Source organism: Pseudonaja textilis, chromosome 3 (assembly GCF_049901715.1).
Source record: "Pseudonaja textilis isolate UNSWEBS1 chromosome 3, rPseTex1.2, whole genome shotgun sequence".
Taxonomy (NCBI): Eukaryota; Metazoa; Chordata; class Lepidosauria; order Squamata; family Elapidae; genus Pseudonaja; species Pseudonaja textilis.
Window position 1 is genome coordinate 16,103,482 of NC_141992.1, and position 20,215 is coordinate 16,123,696.

The window sequence follows — 20,215 nt, forward strand, 5'->3', positions numbered from 1 at the left end:
TCCTCTTGGCAAAGAAAAAATGGTCCATTGTTTCTTAAACCATCAGCCTTCCAAAGTTTTTTCTCTCCTCTCCCCCCCGCCCCCCCCCAAAAAGAACCGAATTTTCCCAAATTCTTTAAAAGACACACACATACCCCCAAGCTTCCATTTCCAGAAAGCAGTGCTGGAGAGCGAAAGAGCGTGATTCAGAGAATTACATCAATCATTAAACAGTTAAATGAAGTTAGGATGACAGTTGCTATTGTTGTCTCTAAGCTCTCTTGGCTTTTCCAAAGCAGCTGCCAGGTCCTATTAGATGTATAAAAAGAGGATGCTTTAGACCAAAGAGAGCTGGGGTATTCTATTGAAAAGAGGAGACAATGGCTGATTTCTATAAACTCCTCAAGTCCTGTATAACATCTGTCCAGAATCAATTTTTGACCTAATGTTTCTTTTCACTGAATATTAGATTTACTATCTGAATGCAATTTGTTCTCTGGCCTGGAATTGTCACATGGAGCCCAAAACATTTGAGATGCAACCCGTTGCCAAGGCCTCTTGCATCGGCACCATTTAAATTAGAACTCAAAAAAACAAACAAACAACAAAGCTTTTCTTGGATTTTATAAAACTCACATGGCATGTCTTTGTAAGAAGTCTTTAGGTGCCTCAAGCCCAGAGAGACCACGGGACAAGACCTGACTAAGGTCCTGCCATGCATAAGAAACACAACCTCAGAGAATCATATGAAGGATTGTTTTAACTTCAAAGATAAGATAGAAATGCATGAGTTCGCATGTCCAGCTAAGCCATAAGTTGGCTGAAAAAACATCAATTGGTTAGATTTTTCATGTTGGGAGGATGTAGCATGTTAGGCTAAAGTAGAGCAAGCCACATTATGGGTTAGCATTTTATGTAAATGCAATCATTTTGCATAAGATATGTAAGCATAAAGGCTAAGCCATAATGGACTTATTTTTTCCCCCTGTATAAATCCAGTCAACCGTGGTTCATTTAAATAAACAATAAACTATGACTTTAGGTTCTGAATAAACCCAATCTTAGACTTGTCATGTGGGAAGCATTATGGGAAGACTGCAGGGGTACACACCACCCACTAAATCTTAAGCATCAGTCACATAACTACTGGGTATACATTAATGTTCTACCTAAGAAAATAAAATATATTAAAACTTAATATCATGGTCAAACTCTCAAAACATTTTAAGACCACTCAATACCTTTTGAGCTTAGCATAGTGCATGTATGTATAGAGTTACCCTGTAGTAAGATGGGTGACCAATAAATTTGATTAAATAAATAAAGAATGTATGAATTTAGCTGCTCTGCTTACCAGGATAGGGTAAGAACCATCACTCTGTTTCATCTTCAACTACAATAATGAAATAGAGGAATTCAATTTAGCAAAAGTGGAGATCATAGAACAAGCTTATAGAGGGTCTGTCTCCGTAACAGATCTGGGACATAATGAAGAGTACCAGAGAAACAGAAATGAATTGAGCTGTATTAGGAAGGAAATTTGTTTTTAATGTATTTTAAGATTATTCACACTGACTACAGTCAATTGCTGAGTTAGGTGGCCATACACATTGAATGAATGAATAAGTAAACAAATAAATCACTTGATCCAAGCACTTGTACAAAATGTTTGCTTCATATTCTAAGTGAGGACCAGGAATTCTTGTTTCAGATGCTATAGCCATACTAAGTTTTGTAACCTATAGCTTGTCTCCTCTTTCTTTGATGCTTTATTAATTAGTACCCAGAATGGCTGTTAACACAGATAAAAAGAAAAATTCCACTTACCCATAGGGTCTCTGAATAAGAGCTGGATGTAACTGCTGCACCCCTAAGGTAAAACCTAGGGAAAAATGGTTGAAGCAAAGTTAATCTAAATCATGCAACTTGGTGGCTTCTTCAACAGTGCAACCCTACTATAGGACTGTGCATCTTATCAATTTCACATGTTCAATTGTTAGTATGCACTAAGCTGTTTTGGACTGTGCTAGAAAGATGTATAATAATATCGCATGTCTTCCCTTTCTTTAAAACTTTCCATCCTCTCTTACACATTTGAGTAGAATAATGATAGATAGTTGATCAATCGACCCCAAACGTCTAGATTGATGTTCACATTTGTATCTTTTATTACTTTCTACTCAGGAGCTTCCAGTTTATTTATTTAGATTGTGATAAAATTCAATTCCCTTAATTTTCACCTTGAGATTGTATTACATTTACATCTTTGTTTCCTTTTGGTACACCTTCTGGAAGAAGATTAATATTTAAAAATAACTTCAGCATGAACTTTTGAAATGTTTTAACTCAAAATAGGGTCTCCTTGGGCTTCTCTATTTTTGACAAAGTTTCAAAAATATCGTCCCCAGGTGAAATAGTAAATACTGTGGAGATGCACTTAAATCACAGCCTAAACTTTATTAGCATCAATCTTAATTAGGTTTTCCTTAATTATTGTGAACTCCGTCCACTGCATTAACTCATAGTTCTGTAAACTGCACACCAACAAAATAATTTAATTCAGTAATCAGGTTTAGTATGTTTTGTGAACTTAACTAATGTGTACCATGAAAAGAGCTGGTTATGCTTTGTAGAAAAATCCATGTATTGCAGAAACCATATTCAAAATCTGCCTAATGTTGTTTTTTTCATACATTTTCAAAAAAGACGATTAAAGAAGAAATTGTACAGAACAGAGTATTGTTCAGATAAATGCAGCACTCACATGAACCTGATTTACACAAAACCACTCCTACCTAATTGGAAAATATTTGGCTGTAGTTTTTTCAATTCCGTATACAAATTGAAATCATTTTCATCTTTATGCAGCAATTTCTTTCTGTTTTTGCAATACATTTATTTTTAATGCATAATTCAAAATTGCAGATAATATATATTCAAATATACTGCACACACTAAAATATATTTGAATATACTTTCTGTTTTCTTTTTTTAAAACGATTAAGATCTTCAGCTTATATCTTTTCAGTTTCTATTTCATGTCTTACAAATTGCTAGAAACTGAGGAAACAGAATGTAAATTGAAGCACAGGGCTGAAGATTTCTGTTGCTGATTCCTATTTCCCCTCATTTTGGCTTTTATTTACAAGTGTGACATTTCGAGAAATCCTCTTGTTTTCGTGAACCTCACAATTTAGGATTCTACATAGGTGGTATTTTTATTAATGAAGCAGTAATACAGCTGCATATACCCTATGGGACATAGAAACACAGAGTTGGAAGGCTATTGAATCCACAAAATTCCACCCTCAGCTTCATGCAAGATTCCAAATTAAAGTCTCCTTCGAGATCACACCAAGAAAGAGAAAGTCAGCATCTTTCTGGGTCTACTGCACTTTCTCCAAGGAAAATATTTCTAACCTTCAATTGATAATTTATTATTCTCTGTCCTCTATCTGAAACAATCAAAAAGTTCTGGTGTTCTTCAGTCTAGCAGAGATATTTGAAGACTGCATTATATCCCCCTTCACTCTTCAGGTTAAACATACCAAGTTCCTTCAATCACCCTACTTAATTCAGAAAACAGATAATCAGAGTTGGAAGGGAACTTATAGGTCATCTAGTCCAACCCCCTGCCCAAGCAGGAGACCCTACACTGGTGCCCACCTTAATGTTCCTAGGCCAGTGATGGTGAATCTATGGCACGTGTGTCAAAGGTGAAATGCCACACTCTGTGACACACCAGCAATCCCCAACATCCAACCATTATTTTCAGAAGCATGCTTGGTTCTCAACACAATTTTTGGAGGCTGCAAGGACCATGAGACAATGGGGTGTACTTTTTGCATGGTCTCTGGTCTTTCCGAAAATGAGTTTGTTTTACTTATATTTCATTTTTGTAATAACTTGACATTTCTTTATATAATACATGATTGAACCGTATTTTTTAAATAAATGAACAAAGAATTGTTTCTCTTTTGTTCAAGGGGAGAAGGGTTGACACGCCAGCAGAGTCAAATTAGGTATTTTTTCAATTTTTGACCAGAGCTCAAATAAGTTCTCACCCCTCAAGGGGCATTCCAAGAAATTAAAATGGTAGCTTGGTTACAGCCCAACACTGTGATAGATAGTGTGTACATTTTCTAGTGGGGGAAAAGTCAAAGGTAAGATTGTTTTAATTTAAAAATAAATAAATGAGAAGCTAACATGCATCAAAGCGAAGTGCCAACTCAAGCATTATCATCATTTCCAGGAATGTTTCTGGGCTCAGAAGCTTTCTTGGAAAATACATTGACAGGACTTTCTGGCTGTCTTCTGTTTGGAAGTGTGCCTGTTCTCCCTACCAGGAGAAAGAAGATGGAAGATGAAGTGGTGCAGAGGATTCTGGGAAATTACATCAGTTGGTGGAAGCAATCCAGACAGATTGCCTTCCAAGAAATAAGTGATAGGTGATTGGTTTCACTCAGGGGTGGGATTCAAATGTTTTAAACAACCGGCTCTGTGGGCGTGGCTTAGTTGGTGGGCGTGGCTTGGTGGTCATGTGACTGGGTGGACATGGCTTGGTGGTCATGTTATTGGCTGGGCGTGGCCAACTCAATATCACTCACATCGAGGCACGCGTCTCCTCGCCTGGCCTCTCATGACTCTGAGGATGCTGCAACAGTCGTAAGTATGAAAAATGGTCATAAGTCACTTTTTTCAGTGCCATTGTAACTTTGAATGGTCACTCCACAGAAGGAAAGTGCCATCAAAGGAGGGGAAAAAAACTCCAGAGAAGTTCCAGAGACAGGAAGTCTAGTCCTGCCAAGAATGTAATAAGGGTTAACGGAGAGGCAGTTTCTGTAAGCAACACCAGAATGTTTCCTTCCTTCCTTCCTTACAGGATTAGGCCAGTAATTTCTTCTAATAACTGGTTCTCCGAACTGCTTAGAATGTTAACAACCGTTCTAGGGAATAGGTGCGAACTTGTAGAATCCCACCCCAGGTTTCACTCATTGTGGCTGCCATTTTGTGAAAGTGCTTGTGACATGCTCTCACCAATTCAAAACACTAACTCTGCAAGTTGTGGAAAATCAATTATACGTGCATATTTTAAAATATGCATCACAGTGGTTTTTAATTTCTCTTGAACAGCAAATGAAGGATGGGCAAAGCATTGCAAATTGAACTGTCCCAAATTCAAAACACCCAGTTTTGAGCACAAAACAGCCCTTTTAAGTATTTTGGAAACATTTCAAGTTTGCCAGTCAGAGTTTCAAGCTCAGAACAGTCAATCTTGATGGACTGTCGAAAGGCCTCAAAAACCAGTTTTGTGTCATAACCTAAAACAACTGGTTTGTACTCAAAAAGAGAGAGAGAGAGAGACTATTTAAATTTGAAATATTTGCTTATACCTAGCAAGAACATTTCATGTAAAGGCAAGTATTTTAAAGCATCAAATTGATGAGATCATGAGGATGATGCACTAATTCCAATTTCTGCTTTGCTTTGAATGTGCCCGTTTTGGATGGCATGACCAATTATGATTAAGGCAAACAAAAAAAAAAAAAAGGACAAAGCTTGGACAAAAATGAAAAAGGGAACATTCACACCCCCTTCTACCATCTGACTCTGGTAAACTGCTACAAAAGGTTGCCTAGCTTTGCTATTGAAGTATAAATTCCAGACACTGGTTTTGTGAACATTGTTCTTGATTCCCCATCATGATATTGGTCAGCTGAGCTTTCATACAATGCTTGTTAATAAAACAGAGAAAAAGATACTTAGTGAGTTACGAGCCTTAATTATTCCTGTCCCATGTCTGGGACCAGGGACCAGCACCGGTCTATGACCTGGGGGTTAGGGACTCCTGACTTAGTGCAGAGTTTCCCAACCTCAGCAACCTTTAAGCTGTATTATATGCACACAGGTGGGGAATTCTAGAAATTGAAGGCCACACAGCTTAAAACTGCGGGGGTTGAGAAACCATGGCAATGTCTGAACCTAATCCGTAGCTGTTTATTGGGGCTTCTGCTGCAGTGCCCCTGCATAATAGCACCTCTGCTGATAGCCAGGAGACTGTTGGTGGCTTTGGATATGCCAAGCTTGGCAGTAGAAAACAAGGGAGAAAAGACTGAAGGGTTTACTTGAATGCTGCATAAAGCATGAGAGTTGAATAAAATTGGACAGAGAGGGATACGGCTGTTGTGAGGGGGATACGACATCATCTATCCCCAGTCTACAACACAGTCCTTTCAGCAGTTCCAAGAAGATTCCACAACCATTTGCACCACTCAGGTGACCCTGAGGACACGGATAAACCTCCAACTGGCCTCAATGACTTTCTAAAATAATGCAAATGACCAGCTATCTGCAAGAAGTCTATAAATCCTTCCAAGTCAGAGCTGAAGAAGCTTCTTGGATGAGAAGCAAAATGTCTTCAAAGAAAAAAAAAAACCCGAACACCCCAGTTGCCTCTTGAAAAAAGTGCGTATACTGGATTATCTCTACTGAAGTCCATATAAAACAGTCTTTCTCAACCTTGGCAGCTTTAAGATGGGGAATTCTGGGAGTTGAAGTTCACCCATCTTAAAGCTGCCAAGGTTGAGAGAGACTGGCATGGAACATGAAATAACTTAAGTGACGGTAAGAGAAGAGCTATTGGCCTCACCAGTTTGAATACTCCTTGGCTTTGCTCCCAGATACGCTAGGTTGACGTTTGCTTTCCGCCCATCAATGATGGGATTGGGATCTTTACAGGCTCTTTCAGCTGCAGCTCTGTCAGTCATGGTGACCTGGAAAGAAGCAGACAATTTCCCTTTGTAGAAAGACAGATCAAGCACAGATTTTGTTTTAGAAATGCACAGCACAGCTTCCCTCCAAATGGATCGGACAGGGATGTATGCAACAATTAAAAACAAGATGTAGGAAAAGCAACCTTAACATTAAAGCATAATCAGGAGCGTTAAAATTGCATGCATTGTCTTAAAAATTGGCTTTACATTAGATAAAGGTAAAATTTACATTTTTTTCACTTAGTGTTAGCATTGCACAGGTGTAGCTCCCATCAATTAAGATGGAATCAGAGAGTCCACAGGAATCATCTCTGTATATGCTTGGTACGTATTCTTGCAAATTATATAGTCATATATGATATAATAAAAACAAAATTAAAGCCAAGGTAATGGGTACTACTGCATGATCAAATCCCTGTCCTTTTTTATACCCACCACCCTGATTTTTTTTAACCCTAACCCAGACCACCCCAATAAAAACTTGCAGATAAGAGCCATATTTATCTGTTCACTATAGTGTTGTGGCAATGAGTCAATTTCAAAAACCATGCAAAGATCAAGGACAGTCAACACAACAGTCCATTTTGACAGGTATTGTAACCAGACGGGTCTTCATATACCCACCCCAGTTTGTTTGTTTTTAAAATATCTTAGCTTGATTATCCCCTGTGCATGTAAATATTGGCTTGGTTTGGACACTGTTTACCACTGTTTATCATTTAGCAGGAATAGCCAGTACCCCAGAAGACAAGTTCAGGATCCAAAAAGATCTTGACAGACTTAAACAATAGACCCTATTCAACAAAATGAAGTTTAATGTAGAGAAAAGCAAAGATTTACATGTAGGCAGGAAAAGCCAAAGGTATAAGTATAAATTAAGTGAGACCTGGCTCAAAAACAGTAACTGAGAGGGTTAGGGAGTCCTAGTGGATGATCACTTGAATATGGACCAGCAGTGTGTGGCAGCAGCCCAGAAAATCAAATACAATCCTGGGCTGTATAAACAGAGGCACAGAATCAAAATCACGTGACGTATTAGTACCACTTTATAAAACCCTAGTAAGACCAAACCTGGAATACTGCAACCAGTTTGGTCACCACACTACAAAAAACATATCGAGACTTTGGAAGAAGTTCAGAGAAGAGAAACTAAGATGATCAAAGGCCTAAAAACTAATACATATGAAGAACGGTTGCAAGATTTGAGTTTGCTAGTCTAAAGAAAAGAAGAATTAGGAGCGACATGATAGCAATATTCCAGTATTTGAGGGGCTGCCACAAAGAAAAGGGGGTCAAATTATTCTCCAAAGTACCAGAGGGCAGGACAAGAAACAATGGATGGAAACTAATCAAGGAGAGAAGCAACCTGGAATTAAGCAGAAACTTCCTAACAGTAAGGACAATTAACCAGGGGAACAGCTTTGCCTTCAGAAATTGTGGGTGCTTCATCACTGGAGGCTTTTACCAAGAGGCTGGACAACCACTTATCTGAAATGGTATGTTTGAGTAGGAGACTGGATTAGAAGACCTTCAATGTTCCTTTTAGCTCTATTCTATTCTAAAATTATGTTAATCTGTCTAATCTGGTAAAAATTATTTTTGAGAAATCCAAGTCAAATTTGAATAAATTAGAAGTTAAAACTATATGGTCTGCTCTGGAACTGGAATTTTAAAAAAGGACATTTCAAACACAATATGTTGCCTGGGTTCCCATATTGCTCTAATGTGTGGATCACTGATCTGAGCTAATGGATAACTTAACCATTACATTTATAAACCATGATTTATGGCTAGTCCTGCACCAACAAGACATAAACACATATTGAAATGCAAATTATATCAATAAAACATTGATGGTTAGAAGAGCCCTGGTGGTCCGGTGGTTAGAATGCAGTATGGACGGTTGACTCTGCTCACTGCCATGAGTTCGATCCTGACTGGCTCAAGGTTGACTCAGCCTTCCATCCTTCTGAGGTCGGTAAAATGAGGACAATATACTGACTCTGTAAATTATGTAGAGAGGGCTGTAAAGCACTATGAAGTGGTATATAAATCTAAAAGCTATTGCTATTTAGGTATGGCAGCCAATTTGGTGTAATAATTAAGGCACGAAGTTAGAAATCAGGAAACTGTGAGTTCTAGTCCCACCTTAAGGACAAAGCCAGCTGGGTGACCTTAGTCACTCCCTTTCTCTCGAGTCTTAGAAAGAAGACAGGAAGGGAAAATCACTGCTAAAAATCTTTGCCAAGAATAAGTAGTCCAGGAAGCCACTAGGAATCAACACAGACTCAGAGCACACTTCCCTCCCCTATTGTAGTAGATTAAGTATCCTCCACTGGGTGGGTTTGAAGAACACCAAATTGCTTCATTATTCATTCCAAGATACAAGTTCCTAAGCAAGACAAGAAAACAAAACGTTATTCTTTGGAACTTTTTACAATTGCATGGGGTGAGGTAAGAGTTCATTTGCTGGTCAGGAAACTGAGCCTCACCTGTTGCTCTTAACAACAGATTTCCTCTCCACAATCTTTTTTTTTTTTTTTTGGTCAGGGGTTTTAAGAAAACAATCAGGACAAGGGAAAGGGATGAACTGTACAAAAAGGCCTTTAGCTGCAATCCCCAGCATCTTTAAGAAGGCATGTGGGGGGGGGGGGGAATGCTCCTTTCTGAATTCCTAGCAAACTGGCTCTCTCTGCGGAACACACTTAAATCAAATCAATTGTGGGATGAGTCACACAATCACTGAACCTCAGTCAGCAGTGGGGTGGGAGAGAGTTTATTTTAATCCCCCAACAGCCTTGAGTTTTCAGGGTTAAGCTACATTCATCTGGTCAGTTACATTGTATGAACGTTACTGCTTGATCCACTACTTTCCAACCCTTATCGAGTCTTTCCGCTAAGGCGGCATATGCTGGCTGCGGAATCCTGGGAGCTGAAGTCTACACATCTTAAAAGTTGCCAAGGTTGAGAAACACAGTGATAAGAAAAAAAAGTTGGCAACACGTGCTGGCTGAACACAAAGAAGCTTTTATTTTACTGAACTTTCTATCAAGACCATAACAGCGGCCAGGGGTCACCCCACCCCCTCAAGCACGGATTGACTCCATGGTCATGGTGAAGCTATGCCTTTATGGAAGAGGTGTTTGATGAGGAGTGGTAAAACTTTGCCAATCATGGACAAACACAACTTTAGATAGGTTAGCAGGCATCATCTGAAGAAAACAGATGAGGGCTCTGTAGTCCCACCATATCAACTTTTGACTCAGTTACTGGGGCTATAAGCTGCAGAACTAGGAAATTTGACCAGGTTACATACTATGTGGACAAGGTCAACAGAGAAAATATAGAACAACAAGGGGCTGTGATCAACAAGGATGCTGCAGTCTACGACACCTTCCTAATTCAGCATGCTTCCTCATCTAACTACATCTTCTTTCTAGTAATAACAATATTCTGAGATGCCCAACAGCAATATCCAAGACTACGTTCTGTCTCCTGCTGCACATTCCAAACAACTCGTGCCTACAGGTGTGCTATTTCTGAACCTGGGGTAATACTTCGCCATAATTTGTACCCTCCTCATGCATGGAAGAACTGATCTCTTGCCCTTTGACACTGATGGCCGACTGAGAGCATCTGCTATATAAAAAGATTCCAGGGACAGTCACAACACAGCATAGTGGAGCACATTCTTTGCAAGTGCTGCTTGCGAAATACTGTTGTTCTATCCTAGGATATTCCATGTCATCATGCATTTCATGCCTTCATGCTTTTGAGCTTTTCCCCAGAAACTCAGCCAGCAGTTAGTGCATTTAGCATCATTGAAAAATTTAGTTCTCCTATCAATCTCCATTTTTGGAGAATTTAATTCTTGTTTTCCACATTCCGATAAGTCTATTGGTAAGACACTGTTTTGCTTGGCCTTTGGCTACAATACTCACAATAAAGGTAAGGTTGGTCACTGCTAATAATTATGTGGAAATATAATGACGGCAATATCATGTAAGATCTGAAGTTTCATGTGCTATTATGTCGAGGAAGGCGAAGTTACAGACTTACAGCTGATCAAGGAAGAGGGAAAGGGTAGACTGTGTGGCCATTTCTGTAGGCAGATTTGGAAGTTTGAGAGAATGTCACAGGTGTGCTTACAAAATGGCTGCTGCAGAGGGCCTGCCTCTTTAAAACATGACTATCAAGGTGAACATGTCCAGTCACAAAACACAGATTCACCAAGAAGGTAAACTGCCAAAGTTACTCTCTGCCACTCTCTTTAGTATCTAATCTTATATTGATCTTTGCTAGGTAAAAAAAAAAGATCAAAGTAAGATTAGAGATTAAATACTTCGCTAGATGGCATCCTTCCAAAGAAATCACAGGGCAAAAAAAATCTAACTTTTAATTTTTTTTCTAGGAATGCTTAGGGGAAGTCCAGAGGCATTCTTGTAAATGAAGATACTAGAGGCCAATGTTTGTAATATGGCTACTTTTAATTCAGTTTCTCTATATAGTTAAACCCATTAACAGATTTCATAAGATTGCCCTGGACTGGATCAAAAGCAAGTGACAGTATTTGTGTTGGCTGACTGCAATTGTTTTACATAGTGCATTTAAGGAAAAAAAGAGCTTAAAAGTGTTCTGCATGTGTTTGTGCCTATTTGTGAGGCATTTTAATCTACAAATTGATTTTAGGATATCTCAGTGCTTCCTTAGTCATGCTTTAATTATCAAAAAATAGTCAACAATTCCCATTGTTACTGTGTCTTTGAAATTAAACTGAAGTATGGTATATGTTCCTTCCTCTCTAGCAAACCTTTGTTCCTGGCTGCTCATGGCTTCCTACGCTTCCTCCCTTCTCCAATAATCAGATTTAGTATCTTCCTCCCTTCTGACTGTTGGCAATTTTTGTTTCAATCTTCCCAGGGAGAAAAACTTCCAATAGAAACTTTTGTTCTAATACTCAGTGACTATTAAATGTCCATTCTTCTTATTGTCCAGCTAGGTGAGAATATCTGGCTATTTTGGACAATCTCAAAAAGCTAAAGGAGAGTCAGATAATACTTGGGTGGGAGACTGTTAGGAAATTGCAAGCTGTAGATTCTTCAAGAAGGTGAAAATATATCCTGGAAAGTAGCCCCCAAATGAACTTTATTCAAATAAGATTTCTTTTATTTGCTTGTATACTTGAAAGGAGAGATATACAATATATCTCCTTCCTCAAATAGGCATCTCACAGCATACAGTGTTTCTCCCTCACCATCATGTCTAAATACCTTCCTGATATTAATTCCCTGGAAGCTCAATAATGTAGAGATAGAACAGTAATATATAAGCAGTTGCCATCCAATCTCTCTACCATTTTGAATGACCCAGAACTCACTATGGAGACAGTTTCTGTTTTCTATCCTCTACTTTTCTGAATCAGTAGTGGAAAATGGTTAAGAACCACAACAGGCAAGGAACTTATCTTCAGTATAGCATTGTATCCACAAAAACTGCATGGCTTAGAATTGACAGTTGTGGGATATGGAAGACTGACACCATCAGTGTTTACAAAACTAGAATATAGCTGTATCAAGGAGGATGTAAAGTAATCCTGTCTGACAAAAACATGTCTTTCAATTGTTCAGAGATCAGGGAAAGCAACCACCAATTCATAGTTACATCTCTATTTTTCAAGAGAAAGAATGTACCATTTTCCAAGAGAATACCATCACAAAGAATCCATATTTGGTTTTATCCCATCTCTTTGTCCATTGTTGAGGCCCATTGATCCATCATCCTACCATTCTGCAAAATGAGTTCAGTTACAATCTGGAATCATTAGAAAGAATTTCTTTATAAGATCCTATTTCAGAAGACGATTTCCCCATACAGGATAGACAGTGCTCCCAAGGCTGCATATACAGATATTAGATGATACAGCAGTGAGCCAAATATTTCTATTTATTCATAAACTTACTAGACCAGCAAACTGCCCCACGCTGTTATCAAGCCTCCTTTCTCTTATTGTGGACAATAATTCTTATCTACAATTAAATGGAATCTGGCAAGACTATAAACAGCATTTTTGAACTCAGCTCTTTAGATCTAGGGAGCTGCTTCTGATCTCTAAAGAATCGTCAAAAACAGCAATCGCTGAACCCAACTGTTCACTTTCTATTCTGTTTAAAATTGGCAGCCAACGATCTTCACCAATTCTCTCCTCCACCCCACCCCGCATCAATGATTCATCCTACCTCTGTTATGCCAAACACAGGCACTTTTGAAACTCATTCTCTAGGGACTCCTCTCAATCCATTTCAGAAAACTTGAAAAGGACCGGTTGTTCTGGGGATGCTTAATGCACGATATATTCCTTCTCATGTTTTACATTCCATTCCTCCTTCCCCAGTTCCTTCCTACCTGCTTAAAGGTCAAAACAAGAAACACAACCCAGTCAGGACCCATAAACGTGAACTGGAAGGTGTCTATGTTCAGACCACATTTTTAATCTTAGTACACATAGTCCTCGAATTACAACGGTTTGTTTAGTGACAGTTCCGAAATTACAATGGCACTGAAAAAAGTGACTTATGACCGTTTTTCACCATTATGACCGTTGCAGCATCCCTATGGTCATGTGATTTACATTTGGATGCTTGACAACGGACTCATATTTATGACGGTTGCATTGCCCCAGGGTCATGTGATCCCTTTTGTGACCTTCTGACAAGCATTTGTTTTCCAGATTTTGTTCTATTGTACTTTATTATTTGATTCTTTTTGTTAGTTTTTATTGTTTTTTGTTTTAAATATGGTTTTACATTCTGTAAGCTGCCTCGAATAGCCATGGGCAAATAGGTGGCAATATAAATAAAATAAATAAATAAAATAAATAAAGTCAATTATTCACTTAACAACTGTGTTACTAATTTAACAACTGCAGTAGTTCATTTAGAAAAGTCATAACATGGAACAAAACTCACTTAACATGTCTCAATTAGAAACAAATTTTGGGCTCAATCACGGTGGTAAGTTGAGTTAAGTACCATTACAGATTTCATTCACTGTCTGAGTACATTATAACATCTTAGATGTCATAACTACTGTAGGTGAGGTGGGTTCACAAAAATAAGCCACAAACTAAGCCCCAGCAAAACAGAACCAAGCCAGCATGAATTGGGCTGTAAATGCGATCCAGTTAAGTGGAGCTGTGAGAAAACAGCTGGGGATCTCTTGAAGAATCCCCTCACAATGAAAATGCTGTATGCTTCAAATCCAGGATGGAGGAGGGGGAAGAAGAAAAGAGTTAAGAGTTTTCCTGCATTGTGTAAAGAGGGAAGCCAAGTAGGGCTAAAAGGGGGAAGAAAGCTGTTGCTTTAAGCCAGTGAGGAGCTGAAGAGGAGATTCAGAAAGGGCATTTTCAGCGATGGTCTGGACCAATCCTTCTTCAACTGGTTTGCCCCCCCCCCCCAAAAAATAAAAAAAATAAAACGCCAGGTGGTACAGATGTGCAAAAGGGAGCGAGCCCGATACGCACAGCTGGGGATGATAGGTTGTAGCCCAAACCATCCCTACGGGACCCGCCATGGAAAGGCGACTCAGCAATGTCGCCTTTGTTAGAAGTGTCTGGAGATTAGGGGGGGTGGGCAGTCCGACGGCTCCGGGGCAAGACTCCTGGCGAAGCGGTCCCGCTCCACCCTCCGCCCCGCGCACTTACAAAGCCATATCCTCGGGATTTGCCCGTCTGCCGGTCCGTGATGACCACGGCTTCGTCGATGTCCCCAAACACCTCGAAGTACTTCCTCAGCGAGGAGTCCGTGGTGTGGTAGGGCAGCCCCCCGACGAAGATCTTGGTGAAGGTAGTGTCCTTTTGCACCGTGTGCATGGCGCTGCCGCTGACGGAGCAACCCCGGCGGCCGGGGCAGCAGCGGAAGCTGTCGCTCGGGGACGAGAAAGCGCCGGCGGCGGGTGCTGGGCAAGAGGAGAGGTTGGAAAAAGCATCCAAAAGAGGCGCGGGGAAGCCGAGGCGCGAGGGGAAAAGTTCCAGGGTGAAAGGAAAGGCGCTTACGGAGCCCGGCTCGGGGAGCTCAGGCACGCGGGCCACGGCGGGGAAGGCAAACCTGCTCGCCCGGGAGATCCGGCGCAAGGCTTACGGGCGGACCGGCAGCCCCGCGTCCCATGCACGGGCTGAGGCGGCGGCAACAGCAGCAGCATCGGCGCCCGTTGCAAAAGCGCACCGCGTTGCGCGCCAAGATCGCCGCTCCGAGCCGCCGAGGACGAAAGTAATTTGTGGCGGATGCGACCAGCGGGCTTTGTACCCATCCTTCTTTCTCCCCCCGCCCCCCGGCCGCTTCCACCCAAGACCCAACCACGCCTCCCCGTGCTTTGGCCGGTGGAGAGAGGGAGAGAGAGCCGCAGAGGACCCTGGGCTTCGTAGTTCGCCGCTCTCGGTCAAGGGCAATGGGCACGGGACTCTAAAATGCTCGGGTAGAATGAATGAGCTGGAAGGGACCTTGGAGGTCTTCTAGTCCAGCCCCCTGCTCAAAGCAGGAGGCCCTATACCATTTCAGATAAGTGATTACCTGAAATCCGGAAGAGTGCACAGGTGTTTCAAGTCACAAAATGGTGGTGTAATTAAAAATGAAGAAGTTTTCACTTTCTCAGAGGGTCATACCTACCGAATTAAAAAAAAAACCTGAACTGCATTAGAGTAACATAACTTTAGAATAGAATAGACCTAGGCGGGACCTTGGAGGTCTTCTAGTCCAGCCCCCTGCTCAAGCAGGAGAACCTATACCATTTCAGATAAGCGACTGTCTATATTCTTTTTAAAAACCTCCAGGGATGAAGCACCCACAATTGCTGAAGGCAAAGCTGTTCCACTGGTTAATTGTTCTCACTGTTCGGAAGTTTCTCCTTAGTTAAATGTTGCTTGTCTTCTAGATTAGTTTCCATCCATTGTTGGAAGCATTCTTGTCCTGCCCTCTGGTGCTTTGGATAATAATTTGACCCCCTCTTCTTTGTGGCAGCCCCTCAAATATTGTAATACTGCTATCATGTCACCCCTAATTCTTCTTTTCTTTAGACTAGCCAAACCCAAATCCTACAACCGTTCTTCATGTTTTAGTCTCCAGGCCTTTAATCATCTTAATTGCTGTTCTCTGATTTTTTTTCCCTCCAAAATCTCAACATCTTTTTTTGTAGTGTGGTGACCAAAAATAGTTGCAGTATTCCAAATGTGGTCTTGCATATAGTTTTGTAAAGCGGTACTAATACTTCACATCATTTTGATTCTATGCCTCTGTTTATACAGCCCAGGGTTGTATTAGCTTTTTTGGCTGCTGCTGCACATTGCTGGCTCATATTCAAGTGATCATCCACTAGGACTCCAAGGTCCCTCTCAGTTATTTTTGAGCCAGGTGTTGCCTAATTGGTACTTATACCTTTGTTTTTTCCTGCCTAAAATGTAAACCTTTGCTTTTCTCCACATTGAAATTCATTTTGTTGGATAAGGCCCATTGTTCAAGTTTGTCAAAATCTTTTTGGATCCTTTTTAGAACAGCATAGGAGCGGCATGCTTTCAGACTTCAAGGAATCAACTTAGACAGCAGACCTACACCCCCCGTGTGGTTCCCCAGGCTGACTCGGGCATCTCTTGTTCCCCGTTTGAATTCTCAGAAACCTCAAATGGGCTTTCTAAGGCAGTTGCTAGATATCTCCTCTAAGGTGAGGGGAAATTGTTTCTGGCTAAGTACAGGTAGCCCTCGACTTACAATTGAGCTCAATATTTCTGTTGCTAAGTGACGCATTTGTTCAGTGAGTTTTGTCCTGTTTTTTTTTTTATGACTTTTTTGCCACAGTTGTTGTGAATCACTGCAGAGGTTCAGTTAGTAGCACGTTTGTTAAGTGAGTCTGGCTTTCCCATTGACTCTGCTTGTCAAAAAAATTGCAAAAGGGGATCATTGCATGATACTTGGACCCTGCCATTGTCATAAATATGAGTCAGTTGCTAAGGATCTGAATTTTGACCATGCACATGCTGCAAGGGTTGTTAGTGTAAAAAATGGTCGTAAGTCACTTTTTTCAGTGCTGCTGTAACTGAACAATCATTAAATGAACTGTTGTAAGTTGAGGACTACCTGTATGTTCCTCGCAGCTGCAGTGCTGTGTATCGGCCAGCATCTTGTTATCCTTGGCGACTTTAAAATGGGTGGACTTCAAGCTGGCTGGGAAATTCTGGGAATTGAGGTCCACCTATCTTAAAGCTCTCAAGGTTGGGAAAACATTGGCTTAGTCTGAGGTGTAAAACACCTTATTCAGATGTAGTTGAGTCATAAGAACTGGACTTCTTTTCTTTTTGGTTTGAAACTTTTTGCTGCTTATCCAAGTAGCTTCTTCAGTCTGAGCAAGTTGGTTAGGAGAACTCCATTATATTTCCTCCAGGATGGTTTCATTTCTCACCTAATTTAAATAGGCCCATTAGGTGAGTAGGCGGAAAGTCATTAAGAGTAGTTGCTCCTAAATCCTTTCTCCTAGGTGAGTTGGGGTAGAAACACCACCAGACCAGAGTCAACAGTGTACCTTCATTTAAAAGAAAGGGACATTCTTTTGAGGACAATAACATTCATATTTTGGATAAAGATAGATGGTTTAAGTGAGGAACAAAGGAATCCATTTGGCAACCCTGAAGTTGTTGAGATGGCTTCGGTCAGGGCAACTTCAGAAACCCTGAAACCATTGATGCCAAAGTGGAAAATTCTTCCCTCAATAGAGGTGGAGGCCAACCTGTCTGCCATTTTTTAGGCTGTTCTTTCATCATTCCCCAGGAAGATTAAGACCACAGGTTCACCAGGGAGGATACACCTAACCCACCCACTAGGGTAAAGGATTTAGTAGCTACGACTCTTAATGACTCTCTGCCTATTCTCCTAGAAAGCCTATTCAGATTAGATGGGAAATTAAGGATTTACGTAGGGTAACCAGCTTGCTCAGACTGAAGAAGCTACTCGAATAAACAGCAAAATGTTTCAAACCAAAAAGGGAAAGTTCGGTTGCCACCACTCAACTTTAGACAACTCCACCTGGAAGACACAAAAACTTCACTGACATGTTTCAGTGGGGTGGCCAAGTTGAATCACTAAATCTTGAAGTTCATTGGTAAATCAAACTGTATGCTCTAAAATAGGACTGATGTAGGAAAAAAATGGAAGGAAAAAAAATGAAACGGGAGAAAAACCCTGAACCCTGAATTTGGCCAATTCCCCCATCAATTCTCCCCAAGTTGCCCTGTGTCCTAGTTGAGCCTTGCCTACTTCACAAAATAGATTAAGCAGATGGTGCAGGAAATGGTCATGAGAACCTCCTGAGAAGACACGTGTAGTTTACGCAGATTTAACAGATTAACACAGTTGGAAGGGATCTTGTAGGTCTTCTTCAGCCCCCACCCCCACAAGCAGAAGACCCTACACCATTTCTGACAGATGGCAGTCCAAAGTCTTCTTTGAAAGCTTCCAGTGGTGAAGCTCCCATAACTTCTGAAAGCGATCTCTTCCATTGGTTGATTGTTCTCACTGTCAGAAAATTCCTCCCTATTTCTACATTGAATCTCTCCTTGATCAGATACACATTTTATAAGGTTGAAAAAGAGCCCCCTTTTGTGGAACAAGAGTTTATGTGAACAGGGGAAAAAAGATAATTGGCTTTATATGCATGCCAGATAACCCGCACACTGAACAGTAATGGGGCATTCCCCAATCTACAGCTTAAAACGGAAATCGATTTGAGCGGTTGCGTGCGGACTCTTCCGCTGAAACTACATTCCCCAGCAGCCACCGCGGGAGCGGCCTTTCTCTTTTTTTCCCCCTTCGCGATTACGAAACGTCGCTTTGCAAGCGGAGAAATCAACCGAGCAATTTGCAAGGAGGCGGGAGAAGAAGAGGTGAGGAAGGAGCGCCTAATTTGATTAAGAAATGCATCTTTTGCAAGGCAAATGTTTTTGGTTTTTTTGTCCAGAAGCCCGCCGGTGGAAACCGCCTTAGGAGAGACTTTGTTTGAAATCATTTTTTTTAAAAAAATAAAAGTGGATGAAAGATGGGAGGACATTTTTTGCGCAAATCGCGATGCCGAACATTTGCAAGCGAACGGTGGCGTTTGGAGAAGGTCAAAGGGAGATTTTGGCGGGACGGGGATCGCGAGGAGAGGCTGCCTTCTGCCTCCCATCCCCTTTTTACTTGCCTTTTAAATTATTAATTATTACAAAGGCAGGAGAGAAAGGAAGGAGTTGCCCGAAACGTATTTTTCCTACAGGGCCTGGTATTTAAAGAACCGAAATTATTTATAAACTTATTATGGTATATCACGTGAACTTTAAGAAACACACAAACACCAAGAAAAAAACAAAATTATTTTAAGAGAATTGCACTTCCTCTTAATTTTCTTTGGGTTCACACTGTGCTCTAAAACCACAAGGTAATCATGACCTAAGTCCACACACCTGGCTAGGAAAAAACCGGAGAAAGTTGAGCACTAACTAAACTTAGCATTGCTAACTGATGTGGTTGATTGTGTAAACTCAAGCTGCTGTTTGGCTTAGCCTGATGTATTAACCCAGTAACAGAATACACATTTAGTTTTAGCTTTGTTCGTTCAGCCATTTTTGTAAGTTACAGCTTTTGCACTCCGGTTTGTGTGAACTCATTTTTACTTAATTCAAACCTATGATTAAGAAACCTTGGCTTAGTGTGATACATGGCTTACTGCCTTGAACCATTTGCACTAGTTTGTGGGATATACTTTTCAAACTTACTTCTTTTATCCAACTTGAAGAAAGATTTCAGCTACCAGAGACTGATGAAACAGTCGTGCAAGGCATCTAATTAATCAACTAACTTCATATGGAGGCTTTGGTTAGTTATTGCCTTGCACGACTTATTAAAAAAAAAAGTCTTAATTTGCAAGCAAGAAAACTAGTTGGAAGGCCTGGGATGATCCCACCCTTATGCATGTTATGAAATTAGCTGTTATGGGATCTGGAATATGGATGAAACCTAAGTAAATAGGCACAGGACTTGGACCTTTGATTAGGACTTGGATATGGGACATCATGGTAAACAGGACCTGGGTGGATGGGAAAATCTCAGAATAAAATATTTCTCTATTTTGCCAAGATCCCAACATGGAGGAGTCAATATGTAGCTTGATAGAAAGGAGCTTTATTTTTTTCCTCCTCTGCCATGGGAAGGACAAACTCCAATGTTTTATTGGAGATCTAAATAGTTTGCTTGCCAAAGACTTTTGAGACAGGCTAAAAGTGAAACCCACGTAGTTCTTAGTTTTATACATCTGCAAAATGCATGGTTTGTGTGGCAGAAATCTAGGATTTTGTGCTCAGCAGAAGAGAGTGCTTATAATTTACTTGGCTGCAAATCTTTATAATTTTTCCTTTAAATCTGCCTTCCTGGGATTTATATGACTGTTTGGAT

The 20,215-nt window shown here is 40.6% G+C and overlaps 1 protein-coding gene and 1 long non-coding RNA gene across 3 annotated transcripts in view; one reads left to right on the forward strand and one right to left on the reverse strand.

The window, feature by feature from the left end:
* Positions 1-15,091, reverse strand: part of RBM38 (RNA binding motif protein 38) — a 57,857-nt gene extending 42,766 nt beyond the window's left edge. The window contains exons 1-3 of one of the 2 annotated variants that reach the window (XR_015742682.1): positions 14,452-15,088; positions 6,629-6,752; positions 1,807-1,861 (exon numbers count right to left, since the gene is read on the reverse strand). Coding sequence is in view for 1 of the 2 variants with exons in the window: in XM_026697452.2 (XP_026553237.1) it covers positions 1,807-1,861; positions 6,629-6,752; positions 14,452-14,619 (347 nt within the window). In the remaining variant the exon portion in view is untranslated. Of the gene's footprint in view, positions 1-1,806; positions 1,862-6,628; positions 6,753-14,451 lie in introns of both variants that reach the window. The other variant, XM_026697452.2, reaches the window with a different exon arrangement.
* Positions 15,092-18,602: 3,511 nt separating this feature from the next.
* The window catches only part of LOC148126012 (uncharacterized), a 38,248-nt gene continuing 36,635 nt past the window's right edge, over positions 18,603-20,215 (forward strand). The window contains exon 1 of the long non-coding RNA XR_015742683.1: positions 18,603-18,672. This is a non-coding gene — a long non-coding RNA (uncharacterized LOC148126012). The remainder of the gene's footprint in view (positions 18,673-20,215) is intronic.